At 42.5% G+C, this 21222-nt stretch overlaps 1 protein-coding gene across 1 annotated transcript in view; it reads left to right on the plus strand.

The window, feature by feature from the left end:
• The first annotated feature begins 2207 nt into the window (after nt 1-2207).
• Nucleotides 2208-21222, plus strand: part of LOC126407253 (kinase non-catalytic C-lobe domain-containing protein 1) — a 64181-nt gene continuing 45166 nt past the window's right edge. Inside the window, exons 1-3 of the mRNA XM_050072011.1 lie at nt 2208-2334; nt 9816-10014; nt 13653-13711. Coding sequence (XP_049927968.1) covers nt 2230-2334; nt 9816-10014; nt 13653-13711 — 363 coding nt within the window. The 5' untranslated portion in view covers nt 2208-2229. The remainder of the gene's footprint in view (nt 2335-9815; nt 10015-13652; nt 13712-21222) is intronic.

Here is a 21222-nt window from a genome sequence, read left to right on the forward strand (position 1 = left end):
GGATAAACCACAGAGCATGCTGTTGAGCAACTATGGTCTGTTTCTATGGTAGAAAACTGTTTAAATGGAAACTGTGAGCAATTTTCATTAGAACCTGTAATAGAACCTGTAGATTTCAAGAGATACCTCAAAATAAATCCAAAATTATCTGCATTGCTACCACCAGGTGTCATGGTGGCAGCCTCTTCATTATTATTCTGTCAGCTTCTAACATCTGACATTTTGTCTTGTCAAAGCAGAAGCAGCACAGGTGTGCAATTAATGACTGCTCTACTATATTTAGGTGTTTATGCCATGTTCACGTCCCACAGGAGCTGTAGTAATTTTGAGTTTCAAACTTGTAAACAGGGTTTACATCAACATCCAAGACTGGGAAACTTTGAATTTCTAAAAGCAAACAAACATGGACGACAACCAATAGTTGTATATTGTCAATGGAAGATATTTCTGACTCTTACATGACCAAGTCTGTATTCATAAAATCATCTTGAGTTTCCACTGGTGTATGTAGGGCCTGGAATTGTGCATGCTTACACTTCATTGGAACTACGCCATTGTTAATGGTATTATTAGATTCAAAATGTCTGCTATAAAAAAGATGTATTTTAAACCTTGCCATTCCCTCCCTGTCTAGTAATTTTCCCGAGTGTGTTCCATTCTTTAGTTTCAAGTCCTTTATTACGAATGCACAGGAATAACAGAGAAGCAGTCAGTGGATCTCAGGCTCTGTTCAACAATGCTCATTAAATATGTATGTATAAAAAAGACAGTTGTGCAAGTAAGAAAAAACACAATGAGAATCTAGGACATAGGATTGTGCAAATTAAAATATAGGGATAAATAAAAATAAAATATAAAATAAAAAATATGTAAATGTAATCATGATCTCCACGCCCACCTGCCCTCCACTGGTGAAAAATACTAGAAATACAGCAAGTGCTGGATAAAGCAGTGAGTGACAACAACCTTGCTCACATTAAAGAGTACTGTTTGCGGTGGAAACTGTGTCTGAGGGGTTATTTTTGGTTCCAATTTTACTATAGTGAAAGTTTTTGGTGGAAACGGGTCTTTGGTTTCACACAGGACACAAACACTGATCTCCTGGGGAAAAGTCCTGTCCTGTAAACCACTCCAACCTGCCTCCTTACGCTGACTTTTGCTCTTAATACTACTTCCTTCTTTACTTGTGTCAGCACATTGGTCATGTTGCAGCCTTTACCAATTATGTGCATTAGGCCTATAGACAAATTCGGTGCATTCCATCTGTAGGTATACATGCCAACAGTGCATGAAACCAGCCTGTTTCACTCTAACTGCCCAGTCCACAACCTGCTTACCTGGACTACTACACCAGGGGTAAATGGGATTTTTTGGGTAATACTGACCCTTTAAAGAGAGGGCTGCAAGAGGATGTAGGGTAAGTCAGTGACACTTGCACTCTTATTTCAATTCATGATTATTTTTGGATCGATAACCTTTGACCTGTGGGTCTATAGTTTGGGTATAAGTCACGTCTTTGCCACAGGAATGACAAAAAAACTACAATATTTCTACAATAAATGTAGCTGTACTTAAATTCAATTGTATAATGATAAATGTCTCATTATGATTTTTGTTTTTAGAATTTTGGCAGAATTATAGCAGGCTTAACAAAGACCATTTGCAAACAGACACACAGACAGTACAGTGGAATAATGAAACTGACAGCACATGCATTAATGGCATAATATCCAGTCAAATCCAGATCACAGGAATAAGAGGAGATAATAAAGTGTTGAATATGAGTCACTCACACGGCTCTGTGAGCGGAGGCGTGCAGCCAACTGTAGCATGCAGGCAGCTCTGCCAGCACTGGCTCCTCCACTCGGAGGGGAGGATTCACTAAACTGCAGCTCATGATCGCCTTCGCTGTGTCGCCTGTTTGTGTGGAGGTGTAGTAGTCATGACAGCCTCAAACACCGGCCAGCTCCCCCCACCACCTCCGCCTCCTCCCACGGCTCGCTGTGGACGCTCCTCTCAGGCGCATTGCTGCGCTTCCCTCGTTCTCCCCGGCGTTGTTTTTGGACCATAGTGTCCCGCAGTGACCATCGACTGACTGCCGGGACTGCAGCAAGTAGTGTGTGTGCTCGGTGTACCCAGAGAGCTCAGGCATGCCATCTGTCTCGACTGGAAACACTGTTGTCTGGGCCGACGTTCGCTTTACTACTTGAGGGAATCAAAGTTGCTGCAATGGAGACTTCGGAGAGTGATGCAGCGGTCACATACTTGGGGAAAACTGAGGACAGAGACGGCTATTATGATCTGGAGCATCTGCCACCTCTGCTGGAGGATGAGGTGAGACTGATTTTATATGGATGTTATAATAAATGTTGTGATTCATTTTTATTTTATGTTTAAGAGGTAAATCAGTTGCAGAGGCTTTCTTAAGGCCTTTGGTTAGGCTGTAAGAATATTGGAATTGCACATTAGCTGCCTCAGGACTCAGAATTTCATGATGAAATGTCAAAGGTCTGCACCACATTGATGCTACATTCTTTGTGTCACCCAAGCAGCAGTCACAACTTCTTCCTAATACCAGAGACAGAAGTATTTAGAGTAAGGTAAAAGTACCAATAATCTAAAAAAAAATAAGTAAAAGGCCTGCATTCGAAAATCTACTGAAGGAAAAGTACAATGGTATAAGCACATGCATTTGTTTTCATTCTTTGGACATTGGACTGAATTATTTCTCTCTCTTTTTCCGTGAAATATTGAATAATTTAACCTAGTGTGGGGCAATGTACAGAAAATTAAATTATTTAAAATATTTTTTTATGAAATATTGCATCCATATTGTAGGGTTGACTATTGGTGCTTTCGCAAGGTATTTATAGAATAAAGTTTTTAATAAATAATCATTAGTATTGTTGGTGTAATGACTAAGCGGGTGAAGGCAAATAATAGAGGAGCCAGAACAGTCTGTAAGTTCAAAAAAATGACATCAATTTACTTTAATGCAGCCTTTAAAACCAGGAGAAGACAACACTTTATCTTAATTCTGAGATGACATCTAGTCTCATATCACGATATTGATATAATATCGATATTGCCCAGCCCTAATATTACCTATTTCAACCTTGAACTGCTATTAAAATGAAATGAAAGTTTGGAGGGTAAATCACTCTTTGGTAGAACTGCAAACAACTCGTAAACATCTTAAATGTGACCAGACTTGTGTCACAAGCCAATGTATTGTATTTTGAAAGCTTACCATATGTATAAACTTTAGCGGTAAGATAAATGTAGCGCAGTAAAAAGTACAATATTTCCATCTGATATGTAACTGAGTTGAAGTATAAAGTAGCATAAAATTGATGTACTCAAGTGAAGTGCAAGTATCTGAAAACTGTACTTGAGTAATGTGCGTTTGAAAGTGTTACGGAACTTCAGTCAAACACTAATACATTGACTACTGCCACTTTCCTCCACTGTTCCTCTCAGTCTCAGCGTGCACACCCCCCGTCTCATCAGAACCTTGGAGCTCAGAGGCAAACTTATGTAGGACAGCATATTTAACTTGAGTGGGGTGAGAGAGACTTCCAGCTTTCCTCTGCACTGTTCTCAAGGGAAACTGTCTATTTATGGGGCTGCTACTGCTGCTGCTGCTTGAAGTGGCACTTTTCTGCCCTGTAATTGTGCTCAACCCCACTAGATCACATCGATATGCTTTGTTCACAATCTGCTGCATCTCTCCTGCACCTACAAGAGAGTCATAGAGCAATTCAGATAGACACTTCTGCTGCAGCCAGTCAGAGATAATACAGTCATTTTCAGTTGTTGAAAGACAATCCAGGCATTAAGACTTTCACAGTCAAGAGTAAAAATAAGTTCCTATTGAGGGATACTCTGGTGTGGCATAAATAATGTCATGGAAGATAAAGTACTGGATATAGTGTTTGACAGTTGCTGCTTTGTGATACCCCACACTCCCCTCTCCCACCCCTCTGTCTGAGTTAAGGCCAGCTTTTGTGCTCACTTGCAAACCGAACAGAAGATTCTGTAATGATGAGACCACAGCATTATGCCGGATGTCATGTGGAATATCTGAGATCACTGCATCTGCCAGGATAAATGGGGCCATTTGGTAATAGTGGATCACAGATGATGTAGTGTGTTCATGTGGGTGTGTAAAGTCACTTCATGGCGTAAAAAGTGTGTGTGTATGTGTACAGGATGTACTTTGTGTACCAAATGCCCTTGCTACTAAAGAAAATTCAGGATTTTCTGCTGCTAGTGTAAAAATTAGAACACTGTTCAAGGTGATGTTTTTAATAAAATATGACCATAGACCAGGCAGAGGTGGGCCAAGTCAGTGTTCTGCAAGTCACAAGTAAGGGCCGTTTCATAGTCGACACACGCAACGTGAGCAAGCGACGCAAGTGATGTGAGCAACGCACTTGCTTTCACAGTCAACACACTGAACGCAAGTGACGCGGGCGACACTTGAAATGCAATACATCGCTCGCACAATAGGGGGTAGCAGAGTCACCGGTACATTCTGGCTAGCTAGTACTGCTGTAGCTAGCTAGTACGGCTAGAGTGCAGGGCACCAGAACTGTCATATAAATGGGGGTGTGCCTGTACGAGTTCACAAAGTTTTTCCTCCTGTCCCGACATATCTCATACCTGCTTCTTTTGTGAATAACAAAAAGTGGTTAATTTCAAGTACGTCGCTTGCATTATCACCCCCGCTGGCAACGCATGGTATTACACGCGCCGCTGCGTCGCGTATCAAAAAATGGACAACACATTTTGAGACGCAAGCATGCATCATGGTGGCCAATGCGTCTCGATGCGTCCCAGTGCATTCGCGTCTGCGTGCCTTTGCGTCGACTATGAAACTGCCCTAAGTCTCAGGTCTCTGCCAACAAATTCCAAGTCAAGACAGGTGAGTCCCAAATCCAAAACTTTGAGTTTCAAGTCCTAAACAAGTCATAACGCACTCTACATCAAATGTAGTGCCATTTTACACCATGGTCATATTACCTAACCAACATTATTGCATCATCAGGTGAGTTATATGACACTTACCCGGTTACAGTTGTCATGAGTGGGAAATAAGCTATAGAGACCTAAACCGTTTTTGTTTTTTGTACGTGACTGTAGACATGTTTATTTCTGCTGTAAAGTTGAGCATTTTAACATGGAGGTTGAGGCCTCAGATGACCATTTGATGAGTTTTTGCACCTTCATTTTTCAGCCCGGGGGTTACTGCTTGAATTTGACACAGGCGGGGCTATTCACAGTTTCTCATAATTAAGACCGTACTTTTTTATAATGACTCTGCTGTCAGTCCTACAGGCTGTCATGTTGCAGTGGATAGATCATTTCCACAAAACTAAGATCTTTGTGCTGTGGGCTTTATTATGTGAAATTCTAGCCCACAGGTGTTGTCTCGAAAATTAGATAAATGTCTCAAGAGAAGCCTGAGGTTTGCATTTACTTCTTCATTCTTAATTACAACGCAAGATGTCAGCATGTCAGTTTTTGTTTCATTAAAAAATTCAAGCTTATTCAGTGGGTATGATATTGGAGCCTGTGAGCGAGTTCAGGCCAACAGCCTGGTTCATGCTGCAGTCATGTGATACCCTGTGTATTCTGCAGCACATTTCCAGTATCTATACATATGACAACATATACTATGAGATGACAGAAATACTGTGTCTTAACCTGCAGAGACTTTGATATCCAGCATATGCAGAGGTAATTCTCTGTTCAATATCCATAAGGACCTCAAACCACCAACCTGTGACACAAATTGACCACTACACTATACACACCATACTACACACACTGACATGTTTATTGTACAATATAGCTGGCAAATGTACTTAAAAAAAACTGTTTAAATATTAGATTTTCTAGCAAGGCTCCAAATGTGACTTGCGACAACACATTAAGCACAGCCTTAGCTCAGGCAGGATACAATGTCAAGCTCAGCTCACATCCCAGCTACATCAGCTGATCTCAAGCAGCTCAATCAACTAATGGAGCAGCTGATTGATGAAAGGGGGTTAGCTGATAGATTACATGATTCCTTATTATGCAACCAATTGGAAAATCTCATTCAGGGTGCTCTATTAAAACTGCTCTGGGCTGCCTACTGTTGCTGCTTCCTCTGCGAGCTGCTTTGCAACCCAACTCCAACCCAGCTCCTCCTTTTCATGTTGTGTCGGACTTATCAGTGTCATTTCTGTTTGTCATTGATGCTTGCTCTGTTATGGTCTCGGGGGGTCTTTGCTGCTGCTCTCCCTGCTTTAGGCTTTCCATGTAGGCGCATGGAAGAGCAGGGAGGTTTGCTGTCTCTGCCTCAGCCCTTCCATGTAGGCGCATGGAAGAGCAGGGAGGTTTGCTCTTTCTGCCTCAGGCTTTCCTCGTGGTCCTGACTGAATTATATTTATTGCAGTGCACCTGACATTATACTGTCTCTTTCTACACCTAAAACAAAGGTTGAGCTATAGAGGACAGACAGTTTCAAGAGAGGTGAACAACTGCTTCTTTCTCAAGGACAAACGCAGCTTCCACCTTTCTCAGCTGCATAGAGAAAGATGGAGTTCTCCAGGAGTACAATCTCAAACAGCATCACTGAACATACACATCAGTATGACAGGTGTGGTGAGGAAGGAAAGATGACTTTCTCAGCCTTAGAGTGAATACAGTTCAAATGTATTGCTGAACAAAAACATGAGGTTTTATTTTGTTGTTCTTGAAGAAGTTTCTCCATCCTCCAGAGACCTGAACTTTTGTTTGGTATGCATTTTTAATTTCTCCTAGCTATTTGGAATTAGTAGGACCAGATAAGTATAAAAAAACCCTAAACATTTTCAATGATAATAGAGTCCCAATACCCTCAAACAAGACGAGCTTAAAGTCTCAATGTCCTCAAATGAACTGATGATAAATTCCCAATATCTTCAAACAAGTACTTTCTAATTAACAGTGTCTTAGCTTGTTACCATTGCTAAACTTAGTCAAATTGCATATCAATGGCATATCAAACAACAAACATTGTTAATCATTGGTAAACAAGTTTCAACCATTAAATTTGAGCAGGTTTTGTACCTTGACCACTTTTGCGTCGAGATCAGCTGCAGACTGACTTGGCAGACATTGCTGCCATCTTGATTTTACATTTTTACATGGATTAGTGTATTGTGCTTTTGCTACCACTAGATGGCACAAAAAAGTGTCCACAAATGAGGATAGCAGGTTTTAGTTAAGCAGAATGAAGTATAAGTAGGGTGACCATATTTTGATTTCCAAAAAAAGAGGACACTCGGCCCGGCCACAAGATAGCCTACTTAAATGATACTCGCAGTTTACTCAAAGATGCCTTATAATTTTAATATATTTAAAGTTTATATGTATGGATAGAAAATTCACTTATATTACAAAATAATATCTCTCAAAGACAGAAATTCAGATAGGCCCCTATAGATAGGGGACACATACACACACTAGAGTGTGGCTACCTAATCTGAGCCCGACAGGTCCCGACGGTAGGCCTACCCGACGGGTCGGGCCGGGTTCGGTCAAAAATGTATAAATTATATTCGGGCTCTTGCTTGGGGACTGTTATTTACGTGACAACACCTGAACAGAACACACACACATTGGCTGTTTGTTTCTACCTCTCCCCTCGCTGGAAGCATCGGACCTTCCGCCGCCTGCCTCCACCTTGATTAAACGCTGAAAATTAAATAAAAGAGGGAGACAAGTTTTCCTATTTTATCTTATTTTGTTATATTTCTCCCTCTCCCCTCGCTGGAAGCCTCGGACCTCCCGCCGCCCGCTCCCGTCTCAAACACAGAGGTCTCCCTCTCTTGCCTGTTAAATAGCCTGTAACCATAACAACTGTGTGACACAAACTCAGTGCTTTAGTAATTGAATAATGTCGGGCTCGGTTCGGTTTCGGACATAACAAAACAGAATGACTGTCGGGTTCGGACAGAAATATGCGGCCTGTGGTGCACTCTAAAACACACACACACACACACACACACACACACACACACACACAAGGAAAACGGGACATTATCATCAATGTATAAACACCCCCCAGACGCCCCGGACAGGATGTGAAAAGTGGACATGTCCGGGCAAAAGAGGGCGTTTGGTCAGCCTAAGTATAAGGTGCAGGAAACCCAAAATGTAATAGTCCTCATACGAGGACACAGAGTCTTAGGGGGCTATTAGAGAACAAACTGGGCAGTAGCAACCAGGTAATCTGAATTTGAGACCCCTGTATTTCACCATTGTATACAGTGCTATTAATCATTGAGACAGGATTTTTTTTTAAGCTCTGGTTGTGCAATGTAACAGTTTTTCTATGGTCAGCAGTTTTACCCTATGGTTACACTACAGAGGTGGCAGTAATGACCCAAGATAAGCAAAAATACATCACAAAGGCAGAAAAGAAAAAGACTGTTTGCTAGTTAACATGGACATAAACAATGGTGAAGATAAAATACTTAAAAATGGGCATTGCTAATGTTTTACAACGAAGTTCAAAAAGTTAAAATATTTTAATTTTGAACAACAGTGCTGTCTACCATTACTGTTGTGGATATTCTCTACCGGTCTAACCTAATTTGACCGTCCTGCTCTCATCCACTAAAATGAATAAAATCTATATATAAAAAAATCTATCTATCGTCTCCCTGATTTTATGTGAACGCAGCATTAGACCTCAGATGCCAACATTGCATTGTCACTTTGTTATGTAGTACTCATCTCCACCTCAGCATCCACCTATAAGGTCTAGTTTCTCCAGGCTTTAGGCAGAACTTTGTTATCTCCCTCCAGCTCCCCTCTGTGCTGCAGAGAGTGATGAGGTCAGAGCCTTAACGCCACACTTTAACTTTGCACACTCTGTATTTACATTTTAATAAATCCGTTCCACATGAGTCGGCTGACTGGAGCGCAGTAGAGAGCAGGGACTGTTTTGAAAACTCTTGTTTGGTGGTGCGTTTAGGTGCTCATGGAGTGGAAGGAAACGTGAATGCTCTGCCTTCTGGTCTCTATGGCTTGACATTAAAATGTATGATGTGCTGCAGAGAGTCCCCTCCCCATTAAAACTGCTTTCTGAAGTAGCTGAATCATTATATTAAAGTAGCTTGCCGGACTTGACTTGGAAGTTTCTAGTTTCTATGTCTATGTAAGTATCCAGATAGCAGACACATTTAGGCCTAATCTGGGACACTTTTGGCACTTATGACTCAGTTACGGCACCTGCAAGCGTTGCGTGAGCCAGACAGGGCCCACATGTAAAGAGCCGGGGCCTGATTTGGGTTATGGTAAGTGTTGTGTGGGCCAGACGTGGTCCAAATATCACGTGCCCAACTTGACATGAATTACTGCAAGTGTTGTGTGGGTCCAGCTCTAATTAGTTGTTGCACTCTGCCTCCTTCTGTCCCCTATTGTTTTGAGACAACAGCAAATGGCCGACCTAGCTAAATGCTAAATGGTTACAAGCTAAAAAAATTTGACAAAGGGGATTAATAGAGTTCCTATTAACATTTGCCCTCCTATAAGCACTGGATTAAATGAGAGCACTGATGCAGATCAGGGTTGAAGAAATTCAAACAACCTAATTCTTTTTTTCTTTTTTTTTTACAGTGTAATACAACTAACATAGTGTGTGTGTGTGTGTGTGTGTGTGTGTGTGTGTGTGTGTATTAACTGTGTGTGTGTGTGTGTGTGTGTGTGTGTGTATTAACTGTATATATGTTTGTGTGCGCTTACCTGGACATCCTTGTATGTGTGTCTGTCCGCAGGAGAATGTATCTTTGGCAGACATCCTGTCTTTGCGGGACAGCTGTCTGTCTGAGGAGGAGGTGTGGGCGGTGTGTGCAGAGTGCGTCCTGGCGCTGCAGAGCATCCGACCCTCCCACCTCTTCCACACCCTGTGCATAACACCGGACACTCTGGCCTTCAACGCTCATGGGAATGTTTGCTTCATGGAGCAGCTCAGTGGTGAGTCTACAGCATGGACACACGCGGTCATTTACACATTTGTGTAATAATTAAACCACTTTTGGGACATTGTTTGCCCTTTAATTAGCATTTTTTGCATGATATTTGGCTTATATCCTGCCTTCATCTTACATGCTGCTGATCAAGTTGACTGGTATCTTGTTTTTATCATTACACAGATCTTCTCATGCCTGCACATTTAGCAACCAGAAATCAAAACATTTCAGATCAGACCTGCATTGCAGAGTTTAAATGTGACGTTGTCCTGCAACTGCGTTTTAAGCTGTCTTTGGCTGAGAGTGAGACCCCTTTTTCACTTTAGTGATTTGTTGCCCTGATTTGTATAAGTTTTCCTCCTTCAAATTCCTGCTTGAAAATACATGTGTCTCACTGTTGGACTTTGGGTCTGCTCTGATTTGCACGGACAACATCCTTCTCTTTCACAGCTCTTCCCGTAACATCCAATGAAAAACTGTCAGGAATTATTATTCCTCACCTCTTCTCATCTTCTGCCCTCTCTTGTCATTCCTTTCTCTCTGATATTCTCTGTTTTTCTTTCTCATTCCCTCTCCATCTCCACACTTGTGGCACGCACTTATCCCATGCCGTGATGCCAAACATCAAAAAACTGATAAGCATTGATTAGTTCACCAGTAGTTAGACATGCCAGGGGGGTCGTTGTTGTGGTAACAGCTTGGTTCGCCTATCAGCAGTCAACTTGCGCTCACATACACACACATGGCATCCTTCAAAGTGTTGCATTCATTCTTGTTTTTTTTTTTATCTCAATACAAATCTCCAGTCAGTTATACAGAAACTTTGAAGAGTTGTTTTGATTACTTTGTCAGCTGAAATCCTTCGCAGCCTCATTTGTTGTCATGCTTTATTGGATTGTGTTGAGTCCTTGGGCTGTGATTCATCCCGTGGATAGAAAAAGAATCTGCAGTGCCGACATTACCCTTCTTGTGTTGGTTGTTCATGCTGAACACAGTGCATCTACATCATTAATCAAAACACTGCGCAATCCGCTTTACTTGCTGCACAGTTTCCCATTCATTGCTTTTAATTGAGCTCTTTGTGCGATAGTGATGAAATTTCAAGCTGACTCACACTTCGACGACCAATCCCATGCTCCCACACAAACAGGCTCCCCCTGTACAGCTGTATAATAGAGTGACCTTGAGCGCTGTGGTGATGAATCTCAGCGAGAATAGCTGTTGCCACAACAACTCATCAATAGTGTTCATTTCAGCTAATTAATGACTGCAGTAATAGCAGGAAGGTAGTTGTTCGTGACTGTGGGTGTTGTGGCAGCGCTGGCACCAGCAGCCAGACAGAGTAACAAAATGTCCTCTGATGGTTTTCTTACAACGATGACCAAGGAATACTGCCAAGGTTAAGCATCGCAAGCTGTTCCATTTCTGATAAAACCGGACTGTCTGCGCTCTGTGGGAAATCTGATCAGCCTATTTGCAAAGTGTGTGGAATCAGTAATATTTCTCAGCTCTTACTACCTGTTTGCTAAAATGCTGAGGGCATTCATGACTCACCAAGCTCTCACCATCACCCCAGAGGCAACTGCGTCACTGACAACGCCTGCCTTTTTTTTCTATAATTCACTACCTATTTCACCATGTTACAGTTCCTCCTGACTACAAAGGGTCTAAATATCTTGTCTCCCTCTTTTCCTCCCATCTGTCCCTTTCCACTTGTTTGTTTGAACTGTCAACCTCTCTGAGAGGAGAGGAGATGTAAAAAGCATGGGAGGGGAGGAAAGAAAAATGGTGACGTGAGGAATGGAAAGAGGAGGCAAGAAGAGATGAAAAAAGGCAAAAGATGGGAGGAAATTAAAAGGTGTAGAGAGAAGAGAGTGGGAAAAGAAAGAGATGAGTGAAAGAAAGGTAATGAAAGAAGGAAGTAATGATTGGAAGGGAAGGAAAGGAAAAGGGGGGAGGACAGGTGAAGAGACTAAATGAAAAATGCTAAGAAGTGGAGGAATTAAAGGAGGTGGGTACAGGTAGAGAAAAGAAATGAAAAAGAAGAGATGAAAGGAAGGGAAAGAAAAAGTGAGGAGAGGAGAGGAGAGGAGAGGGAGAATAGGCAGGAAAGGGAAGGAAAGGAAATTGGGAAGGATAGGCAAGTAAAGGAAAAAGGGAAAGGGAAAATGAGGAGAGATGAAAAAAAGGCTAATTAGGAAAGGAAGCTGAAAAGGTGATGAGTGGAAAGGAAAAGTGGGAAAGAAAGTGAAAAAGGAGAGAAGTTAATAGTAAAGAAAAGGGAGGGGGAGGAAGAATAGAAAGAAGGGAAAGGAAAAAATGGGTAGTTAAAGAAAAGGAAGGGGTGAGGAAATTAAGAGAGGAGAGGGGAAAATGGTGGGAAACGGGGAAAGGGAAGGGAAGGAAAGGGAAGGAAATGGGAAGTAAAGAGGTGAGTAAAACAAAGATAAGGGGAGAGGAAAGGACTGAAAGGAGGGGGCTTGAAAGGGAAGGGAAGGAAAAGGGGCAGGATAGGTGAGGAGACTAGATTAAAAAAGGCTTGTGAGGAGTGGAAGTTAAGAAGGTGGGGAGAGGAATGGAAAGGTAACGACAGGTAGGGAAAAGAACTGAAAAAGAGGAGTGGAATGGAAGGAAAAGGAAAAGTGAGGAAAGGAAAGATGAGAGGAGAAGAGAGAGATAGCAGGAAAGAAAAATGGGGAGGATGGGCAAGTAAATGAAAAAGAGAATGGGGGAAAAGAGGACAGGATATGAAAAAAAGGCTAGGAGGAGAGGAAGTTAAAAAGGTGATGAGAGGAAAGGAAAGGTAGGGAAAGGAAAAAATTTGGAAAGATAAAGAAAGGCAAGGGTTAAGGAATTTCAGAGAGGAAAGGAAGAATGTAAGAAAATGAGGAAAGGAAAGACCCAAGGCAATAAATGGGAAGGAAAGGAAAATGGGAAGCATAGGATAGGAAAGAAAAAGAAGAGGAGAGGAGATGAAAACGGCTAAGGAGGAGAGGAGAAATGGAGATCGGCCTCACTACACCTGGGAGGGGATATCATAACTCCAGCAGACAAACCCAGATCTGTCATGACCCACTTTACTCCCCTCCTTCCCTTTCCTTCTCTCTTCCTCCTCCAGCCCTGCCTACAACCTCTCTCTCCCTCTGTCTCCACGTGCGTCTCTCCCTCACTTGTCCTAAGTCCAGTCAAGGGAGAACATGTTTGTGGTGGTGTTTTCATGTCTCTGTGTGTCCTGCTTGTAGCCAGAGCAGTGGCCTATTTGAGGAGGAGAAAGAGGAGGGGGAGGGGGAGGGGGAGGAGGATGCCACGCTGCTCCTCAGCGGCTGCCTCATCTTCTGATCTGCAGATAGCTCCTGTCTTGTTTGTCAGGGATTATCTCTGACACATGAATTAAGCAAATGAAGGGAAACGGCTGCACTAGCTCACTGGACTGTTGTGGTTTAACATATTCCTCTGATTTGCATCTCATTACTGCGGAGGCTTAGCAAGTAGGTTACAGTACAGAACTGACATGGCAATACATCACAGTGTTCACATCAAACAACAACTGCTCCGTTTGTTCCCTTTGTGGTGACAGATATGCCGTACGCTTTTCAGACATGCTTAATGGTGCAGTTAATTGGTACGTTTTCGTCCTTGCAGATGATCCGGAAGGGTCCTTTGTGCCACCTGAATTTGACAACACGGGCAGCACGTTCGAGGTGAGAGATGCCAAATCTTCTTATAGATTTTATTCTGGTCACAGACGCACACACCCCTGGGAGATTCTCAGTACACACCGCACAGTCACAGTCACAGTCACCTTGATGATATTTGCTGAGGGAGGAGAGAGTCTTTCCTCACAGAGAATCCCCCACATAAGCCAGCAATCATTCAGCTACAAGCTCACCTCTGTCACCTCTATCTGACCATGTGAAATAGGGAGGAGGCAATTCTCTAACATGCAGGATTTGTAATTGTACAAGAGTATTGCATCTGCCACAAATCAATACCATGGCATTTTAGGGTCACTGCAGGTCAAAAACAAATATATGGAGCCAGGGGAAGGAGGTAATATCCAGAGAAAAAAGTGGTCGGTTTACAAAAATAAAGTTGGATTTTCTTTAAGATGAAAGTCTTACATTTATGGGAAAAAACTCACAAATTAACTGCCAGAAAGTCAGGTGACACAAAGAGTGACAATGTCCATGTGGGGAGGAAGTGGTGGCAGATGAGTGGGTCAAGCACAGGACTTTCACACAGAAGACTGGGGTTTGTGTCCTATGCAAATCAGTGTTGACTTCTTATTTTTCTTATTATCTATCGGTTTTTAGGATGTATAAAGCTGCTGAATGCACACTGTACATAAACCTCAGCAGAATAGCCAAATAGGCCTGTTCATGTTAACGTCATATTTCAACGTTGGTACTGTAGGACATCCGGGAATGATGGCTGATGGCCATGTAATATCCTGGACGTCGGCTCAACTTTTTTTTGGAACTATTTTTGGACCAAATGGGCATCTTGATGTACGTTTAAACTTGCATTCAGCAGCTTTATACATCCTAAAACTGACAATAATAAATCCACCAAGTCTAAAAATGATGAGCCCATGTCGACTCACATGGGACACAAATCCTGGTCTCTTAGTTGAAAGTCCTTTGCTTGACCCATCCATTGACCACGACGTCCTCCCCATGTGGACTTTGTTGCTCTTTATATGTTGTCACCTGATTTCCTGGCAGTTAAAGCTACTCTTACCTTTCTTGCATTTGACACAGCACTTAGAAAAAATTTGAACAATCACAACTCCTGCCTCCCTCCAAAGGCCTACTCCCCCTCCTCCATTATGTCCTCATTACGTCTATGATAGACGTAAGTGTTGGCAAAGTAACATTAGATACACGGAAGAGGAGGGCCAGAGTAATGTTACAACCAAAGGCCCGTTTCCACCGCAGGAACTTCGGGGTAATTTTACGGGGCCGGGGCCGTTGGTGCGTGTCTCCACCGCAGGAACCACCCCCGAAGGACAGAGTTCCGGAACTTTTACAGGGGCTAAACAAGTCCCTGCCTCGGGGTAGGTACTCAGAACGGCCCTGAGAGAGTCCTGGCTGGGGCTTGGGGATTACTTGGTGCTGATTGGATATACTCAAAGCGAAATGTGACGTCAACAGAAAGCAACAAAATAGCCGGCATTTTTAAAACTCAGCAGACGAGGGTTAGCTCATTCATAGCTTCCACCGCAACAAACTCAAGAAACGGTCCGTGAAAAACATATTTTTTCCAGCGGATATCTTAGTTACAACATGATTAATCTAGCAAAACAGTTTTGTGTTGCTATGTGTGGTATTTATTCAGTTTTGGGAAATCACGATGTCTAGAAAGCATCAGGCTGCAGCTGACAGAGACAGCTAACAGCAGCAGCAAAGCTAACATCAGGACGTCATCTGTTAAAAGCCTCCCGTTGTCGGAAACGACATGAAACTACTCCAATTAGCTCAATCATGTTGTAACTAAGACATCCGCTGGAAAAAATATTTTTTTCACGGGCCGCTTTGTGAGTTTACTGAGTTATTACAGACACCACTATCGGCTAACAGCGTCCCTACGCCACTACGTCGCCCCAGTCAAAATGGTCGCGCAACGATTACATCACATCCAGAGCCCGGTAACTTTACAGGAACCTTCCTCCTACTCCGCTCTCTCAGTGGAGACACGGCGGTTGAGAGGGCCGAGCGAGAGGACGTTCCTGTAGTAGTTCCTGCCCCCCAAATAGTACCAGGAACTTCTTCAGTGGAAACGGGCCTCAAGACAGTCAAACGCAACCCCGGAGTTTTAAAACTCAACCGGAGTTAGTGATGACTGATGAGTTTTAGAATGAGGTTACAGTGCTAACGTTAGACAGTAGCGTTAACGATACTAGTAAGTGGAAACGCACAAGGAAGATAACGTTAATGTTTCAGAGGCTACGCTACAGTAGGCTAACGTTAGCCATTAGCAACTGGATGCTGTGTTGTCATAACGTTAGCCTATATGTTATATTAGAAGCAAACTAAACATAACGTTACCTGTCCTGCACAGTCAAACGCAACCCTGTAGTTTTGAAACTTATCCAGGGTCAGTGATGACTGAGATGTTACTCTAGCATCAGTCGGAGGCCTCCACGTGGGGAAGACAGACAGGACGCTCAGCCAATCATTCCATTCGGTCGGAAAGCAATGATTGGTCGGAGTTTTCTTAGAACCATATGAGAGTGGTATAATTATGAGTTTTTATCTCTGGTGGAATTCACTTACATTTTAGTGTGCCACCATCAGTTTATTAATAACATTTTAACCTAAACAAAGAAAAGTGTAACATTTCCAGAAAGGTAAGTGTTGCTTTAATTTGTGAGTTTTTTTGTTTGTTTTTTACATAGATATATAATAACTGCTACCTGGATCCCAAGATGGCGCCGATTCATTCCAGTGGAGTTGCTCACTTGCTCGGCTGGTAGACGTATCGCGATGACGTCACGGATTTTAAAATAGATTTTGCCGACTCAGGGAAACTTTTACAAATATAAAACCTCCATGGAACTAAAAACTAAGACGAAATCTTTGTTTTATTTTCGTTGTCGAGACAAGACGTGACAAAGATGTTCGTGGTGGACTATCGGACTTTGAAAGCCGAGAACAGCCATGCTTGTAATTATCTTCAAATGCCACGTGAGCAATAGGCTGGTAAACTCCAGTAAATAGTCTGCGCCAGGATGTTTGGCCAGCCAGCAAAAACACTCACACCGGAGCAACGTCCGCCGTTAGTGTGAGTTGTGAGCTGTAATTCAGAAGCAGATAAACAGCCGTGTGTATCTGACTGTGCATGGTGGAGCTGCTGAGTGGATTTGCGGAGTAGGCTAGTTACTAGCGTTAGCTGTTAGCAGTTAGCTCCGGTTGTTAGCCGCTGAGTCGCAGCGAAACGAGCAGCCAACGGCCGCCCGGACTTCACATCTGTTGATCCCTCCGCAGGACACGAAGGTTTATGGGTTGATGCTGTTTGACAGGGAGGTAGGAGGCTCAGTTATCTGTGAGTGTAAGTTAACTTAGCTGTGCTGTGAGTCAACAGTCTGAACTCAGATCAATTTTCTCTGACAGAGATGAAAGTCTAGTTTTAATCACCAGGGGCCTCATGTACAAAGGGTGCGTACGCACAAAAACGTGGCGTACGTCCTTTTCCACGTTAAAGTTCAGATGTATCAAGAGTGAAATGACCGTGGAAATGTGCGGTGCCTCACGCCAACTTCATGGCTGGCGTACGCACATTTCTACAGCTGTTGATTCTTGGGCGACACAGAGGTGATGCTGAGAAACTGTTATAATAAATAAATGTGAAAACAATTAGTCCTCAGAGTGATGTGCACATCAGTGAAACATCAACAATCAGCACTGATGAACAATTAACACACCCACTTGTCTGCAGTTAGATGAGTGGATTAAGTGGTGCCAAAAATACCGTTAACAACAACGGCTGCTTTAGCAGTAGTAGAAGATTTGTAAATGGCACAATACGAAGAGAGCGTGTGTTCAGAGACAGATGGCACTGGCTCATCAGCTGCTTTAGGTTCCTGAGGCCAGTCCTCCTGGAACTGTGCGCAGAGCTGCAGCCGGCAGCACGACACGGCGAGGAGCCATGCGCTGCCTGTATCCATACAGGTTCTGACCACACTGGGGTTCCTAGCTGCAGGGGCATTCCAGAGGGAGCTGGCCGACCGATCGGGACCGAGCCAGTCGACCCTGAGCCGAGCCGTATGTCAAATTCCCATATGCAGCTGAACAGGCCAACATTAAAGCGCAATTTGCAGTGACAGCCGGTTTTCCTAACGTTATCGGAGCTATCGACTGCACACACATGGCTACAGTAGGCCTATAACAGCACCATCACAGGATGAATTTGTTTTTGTCAACAGGAAGCATTTTCATTCGATCAATGTACAGATCATATGTGATGCGCAAATGCAATTAACCAACATTGTGGCGAGGTGGCCTGGTTCAACGCACGATTCATACATTCTGAGTAACAGCATGGTTGGGAACAGACTACTAGCTGGCACTGTGCGCGATGGGTGGCTTCTTGGTGAGTAAATAATTTATTTGTTTAATTGTCCTAATATTAATCCCCCTGATGCGCACTGAACATGTGCGCCCCCAAATATTATCCTGTCTTCACAGCATCAGTACTAGTCAGTGGTTAAAGTTAGTGACTTGCTGTTTTTTGCTGGTTAAACTACAGCTTCAGAGCTTTCTAACAAGCCCCTGATTGTCTCTGTGTGTAAAGTACTCATGTCAATAAACCCGTGCGTAAAGTGTGACATTTCTTAATCAGCCACACCTTTTCCCCGGCGCACTTCTGCATTCATTTACAACAATAGTGTGTGATCCGTGTAAGTGGTGTATAAAATTAACAAATGGAAACTGTAAATCCAGTTCACATAATTATTTGTCTGCTTTCAATTGACCCCAGGCGACTCTCTGTTCAAACGGGGTGAGCTCCTCCTCTCCTGTCCCCCCGCCTGTTTTGGCCACACTTTGGCGGTGGGCAGCCGTCCTCCGCTTCACGTCCACCTTAATGTCGGACCACTTCTTTTTTAATTCTGCGTGTGTACGCTTTTCTGACCCCACAGCATTGACAGCCTCACACACACTCTCCCACTCACTCCTCTTGCGTTTTGTATTGATGCCGGAGGACAGTGTGCCAAAAAGTACATCTTTGCGCGCCTCCACTTAAGTGAGTAGCGTTTCCAATTCGCATTCTGTGAAGATTTTCTTTTTTTCCCGTCTTATTCATTCTTGTTTTAATTTTCTGATCGTGCAGAGAGGGGAATCTCAGGTGCAGGGTTCATTTAAATATGATTTGCATATTTAAATAGGGGCGTGGACAGGGAGGGGTCGGGTACTCCAACATGTGCGCTCAATTCCACGTTGATTGGGATGTACATTAGGATTATTCGAAAAATTGTCGAATAGTTGCCATGATTTTCGAATAGTGTTTTTGCTTGTGTTGCCCATCCCTAATATTTTTGTGCGTACAACGTTTTCTGGATTTAAGCGTACGCCATGTTTTAGTAGGAAATCCACGCAAGTCTTTGTACATGAGGCCCCAGCTCCATAAGAAGTTTAAACCTCCAGACTTTCATGTTCCAGATTAAGAAAGAATTCAGGCTTTAATTAGGATATTTTTGTGCTTCTAAACAGTGAGATTGATCAGTCAGAGTTTCCAAGTTGTCTTAGATTAGTTATTTGTGGTGTCAAAGTTTGTCATAGCATAAATAGAGGAATGTTGAAGTTTTCAAATGATAATCAGTAAGTGTGTGCTCATAAACCACCTGTCAAACACTGCTGGAGAAATGGCAGATTAAGTGTGTGGAGTTTATTTGTAGTTGTAGAAAAAAATGTCTAAATAATTTTTTTTAATACAACCTGTCACCTTGATTCCAATTTGTGATACCTGCATTAGTCTAACTGGATTAGTTGAAAGATTTAAAAAACATAATGACTAAAAATTAATTACAGCGTCTTTAATTTTCATCGACTAAAACTAGACTAAAGCTCTGAAGGATAAAAATGACTTAAATGTGACTAAAACTAATAAGCATTTTCGTCTTAAGGCTATGACTAAAACTAAATCTAAAATAGCTGTCAAAATGAATCCCGCAATGATCCATAATAAAAAGTTCTAACAGACCTTTGAGCTATTTTGTCAACAGTTTTACAGATGTCTCTTTTATAATAGTAGTCTATGGGGAAAATGCCTTTCAGGCCACAGGGCATTATTTTTTTCCCTCTGCAGCACCTCAAGTTGACACTGGGAAAAAGTGGCGGCAAGGTTGAGCAGCTTTCTTTGGGCCCTGTTTCTTTATATTTTTTCTTAAATTTACCACTTTAATCTTGGAAATTCTATTTATTTCTCACATTTTTACCCCCCTTCCCCTGCTCCGCAAATTTATTTTCAGTTTTTTACCTACAGTAGCCCCATCACCATTGTAGATCAGGTCTTATCTCTTCTCTTGCTCTCTTAAAATAATGCTAGTCAGGCTTGTGTAGTTTTTTTATGAGTCCATTTCAAATAATAACGCTGGAGCCACTATGGTTGTGCACATACACAGTTTTCCTGTGGAAATATGCATTATAAGCAATATTTCAGGTTCACTGAAGGCTCACTTTCTGTGGTTGAGATAATCAAGCTAACAGTTTATTTTGTTTAAAACCTGTAAGATCACCTGACGTCCCATGTTTCATGCCCATCAGTACAACATTATCTGACCAAACCCATGTCAGGCCATAATGCCCACAGCTACAATAATAAGACCTCAGCTGGAATTAACTGTAATTATCCTTTAGTGGTCACCCATTGAATCTTATTACAAATCTGGTTGTAACGTTATTATACCTGCAGCCTCTTGTATGAATGTGTCTGTGTATATATATCATCTTTCCTGCAGCAGGTCTCTCACTGGGTCCTTTTTGTTGGCTAAGTGCATTACTCTAAATGACTATTGCAGGTTTATGCATGTTTAAATACATTATGTATGCTCTTTCAATATTAGTAGGTGAATGTCTGTAACCTTTACACTCATCCTTAGATACATACATCCGTGTCTGCTGCGCTATGAGTCTCTATGCAGCCTTTGATTCAACTGGATTCCAAAGGTTTTGGCATCCTGTGTGGAAAAAATGCAGCATAAAAATGTGAAGCTCACACATTCCCATTGACTGCTGTCACTGTTCTCACCATCACATGAATAAATTTACAGTAGGCTTATGTAACTAAAAACTGTGCGTGCTAGTTTAGCTGTCTGTCAAAGTACGCAAGATGTCTGACAAAAACACACCACTTCTTCTTCTTCTTCTTCTTCTTCTACTTCTTCTAAAGTGTTTTTCTCAAGTGTGTTTTTCCAGAGGGAGATATTACGCATTGCCAAAGTAATTGTGTAAGCAAAACAGGAGTTAAGACCTTCAACTGAGTATTTCTGTGACTATTTTGGTGACCCACACTGGGATCCGCCTTGCACATGTGTTAACCACATAAGTATGGGTGCAGTCCACTTCAATTGTTGGGAGTGATCGTTACATCTGCGATGTGAACTCAGAAGCACCTGGTTCAAATCTGCTGCTGCCGTACAGCTGACCATAATACCCACTGTCAGTGTAGCAAAGCAAAACAAAAGCTGTGTCGTAAATATCTACAATACGTGACA

Source organism: Epinephelus moara, chromosome 19, assembly GCF_006386435.1.
Source record: "Epinephelus moara isolate mb chromosome 19, YSFRI_EMoa_1.0, whole genome shotgun sequence".
Taxonomy (NCBI): Eukaryota; Metazoa; Chordata; class Actinopteri; order Perciformes; family Serranidae; genus Epinephelus; species Epinephelus moara.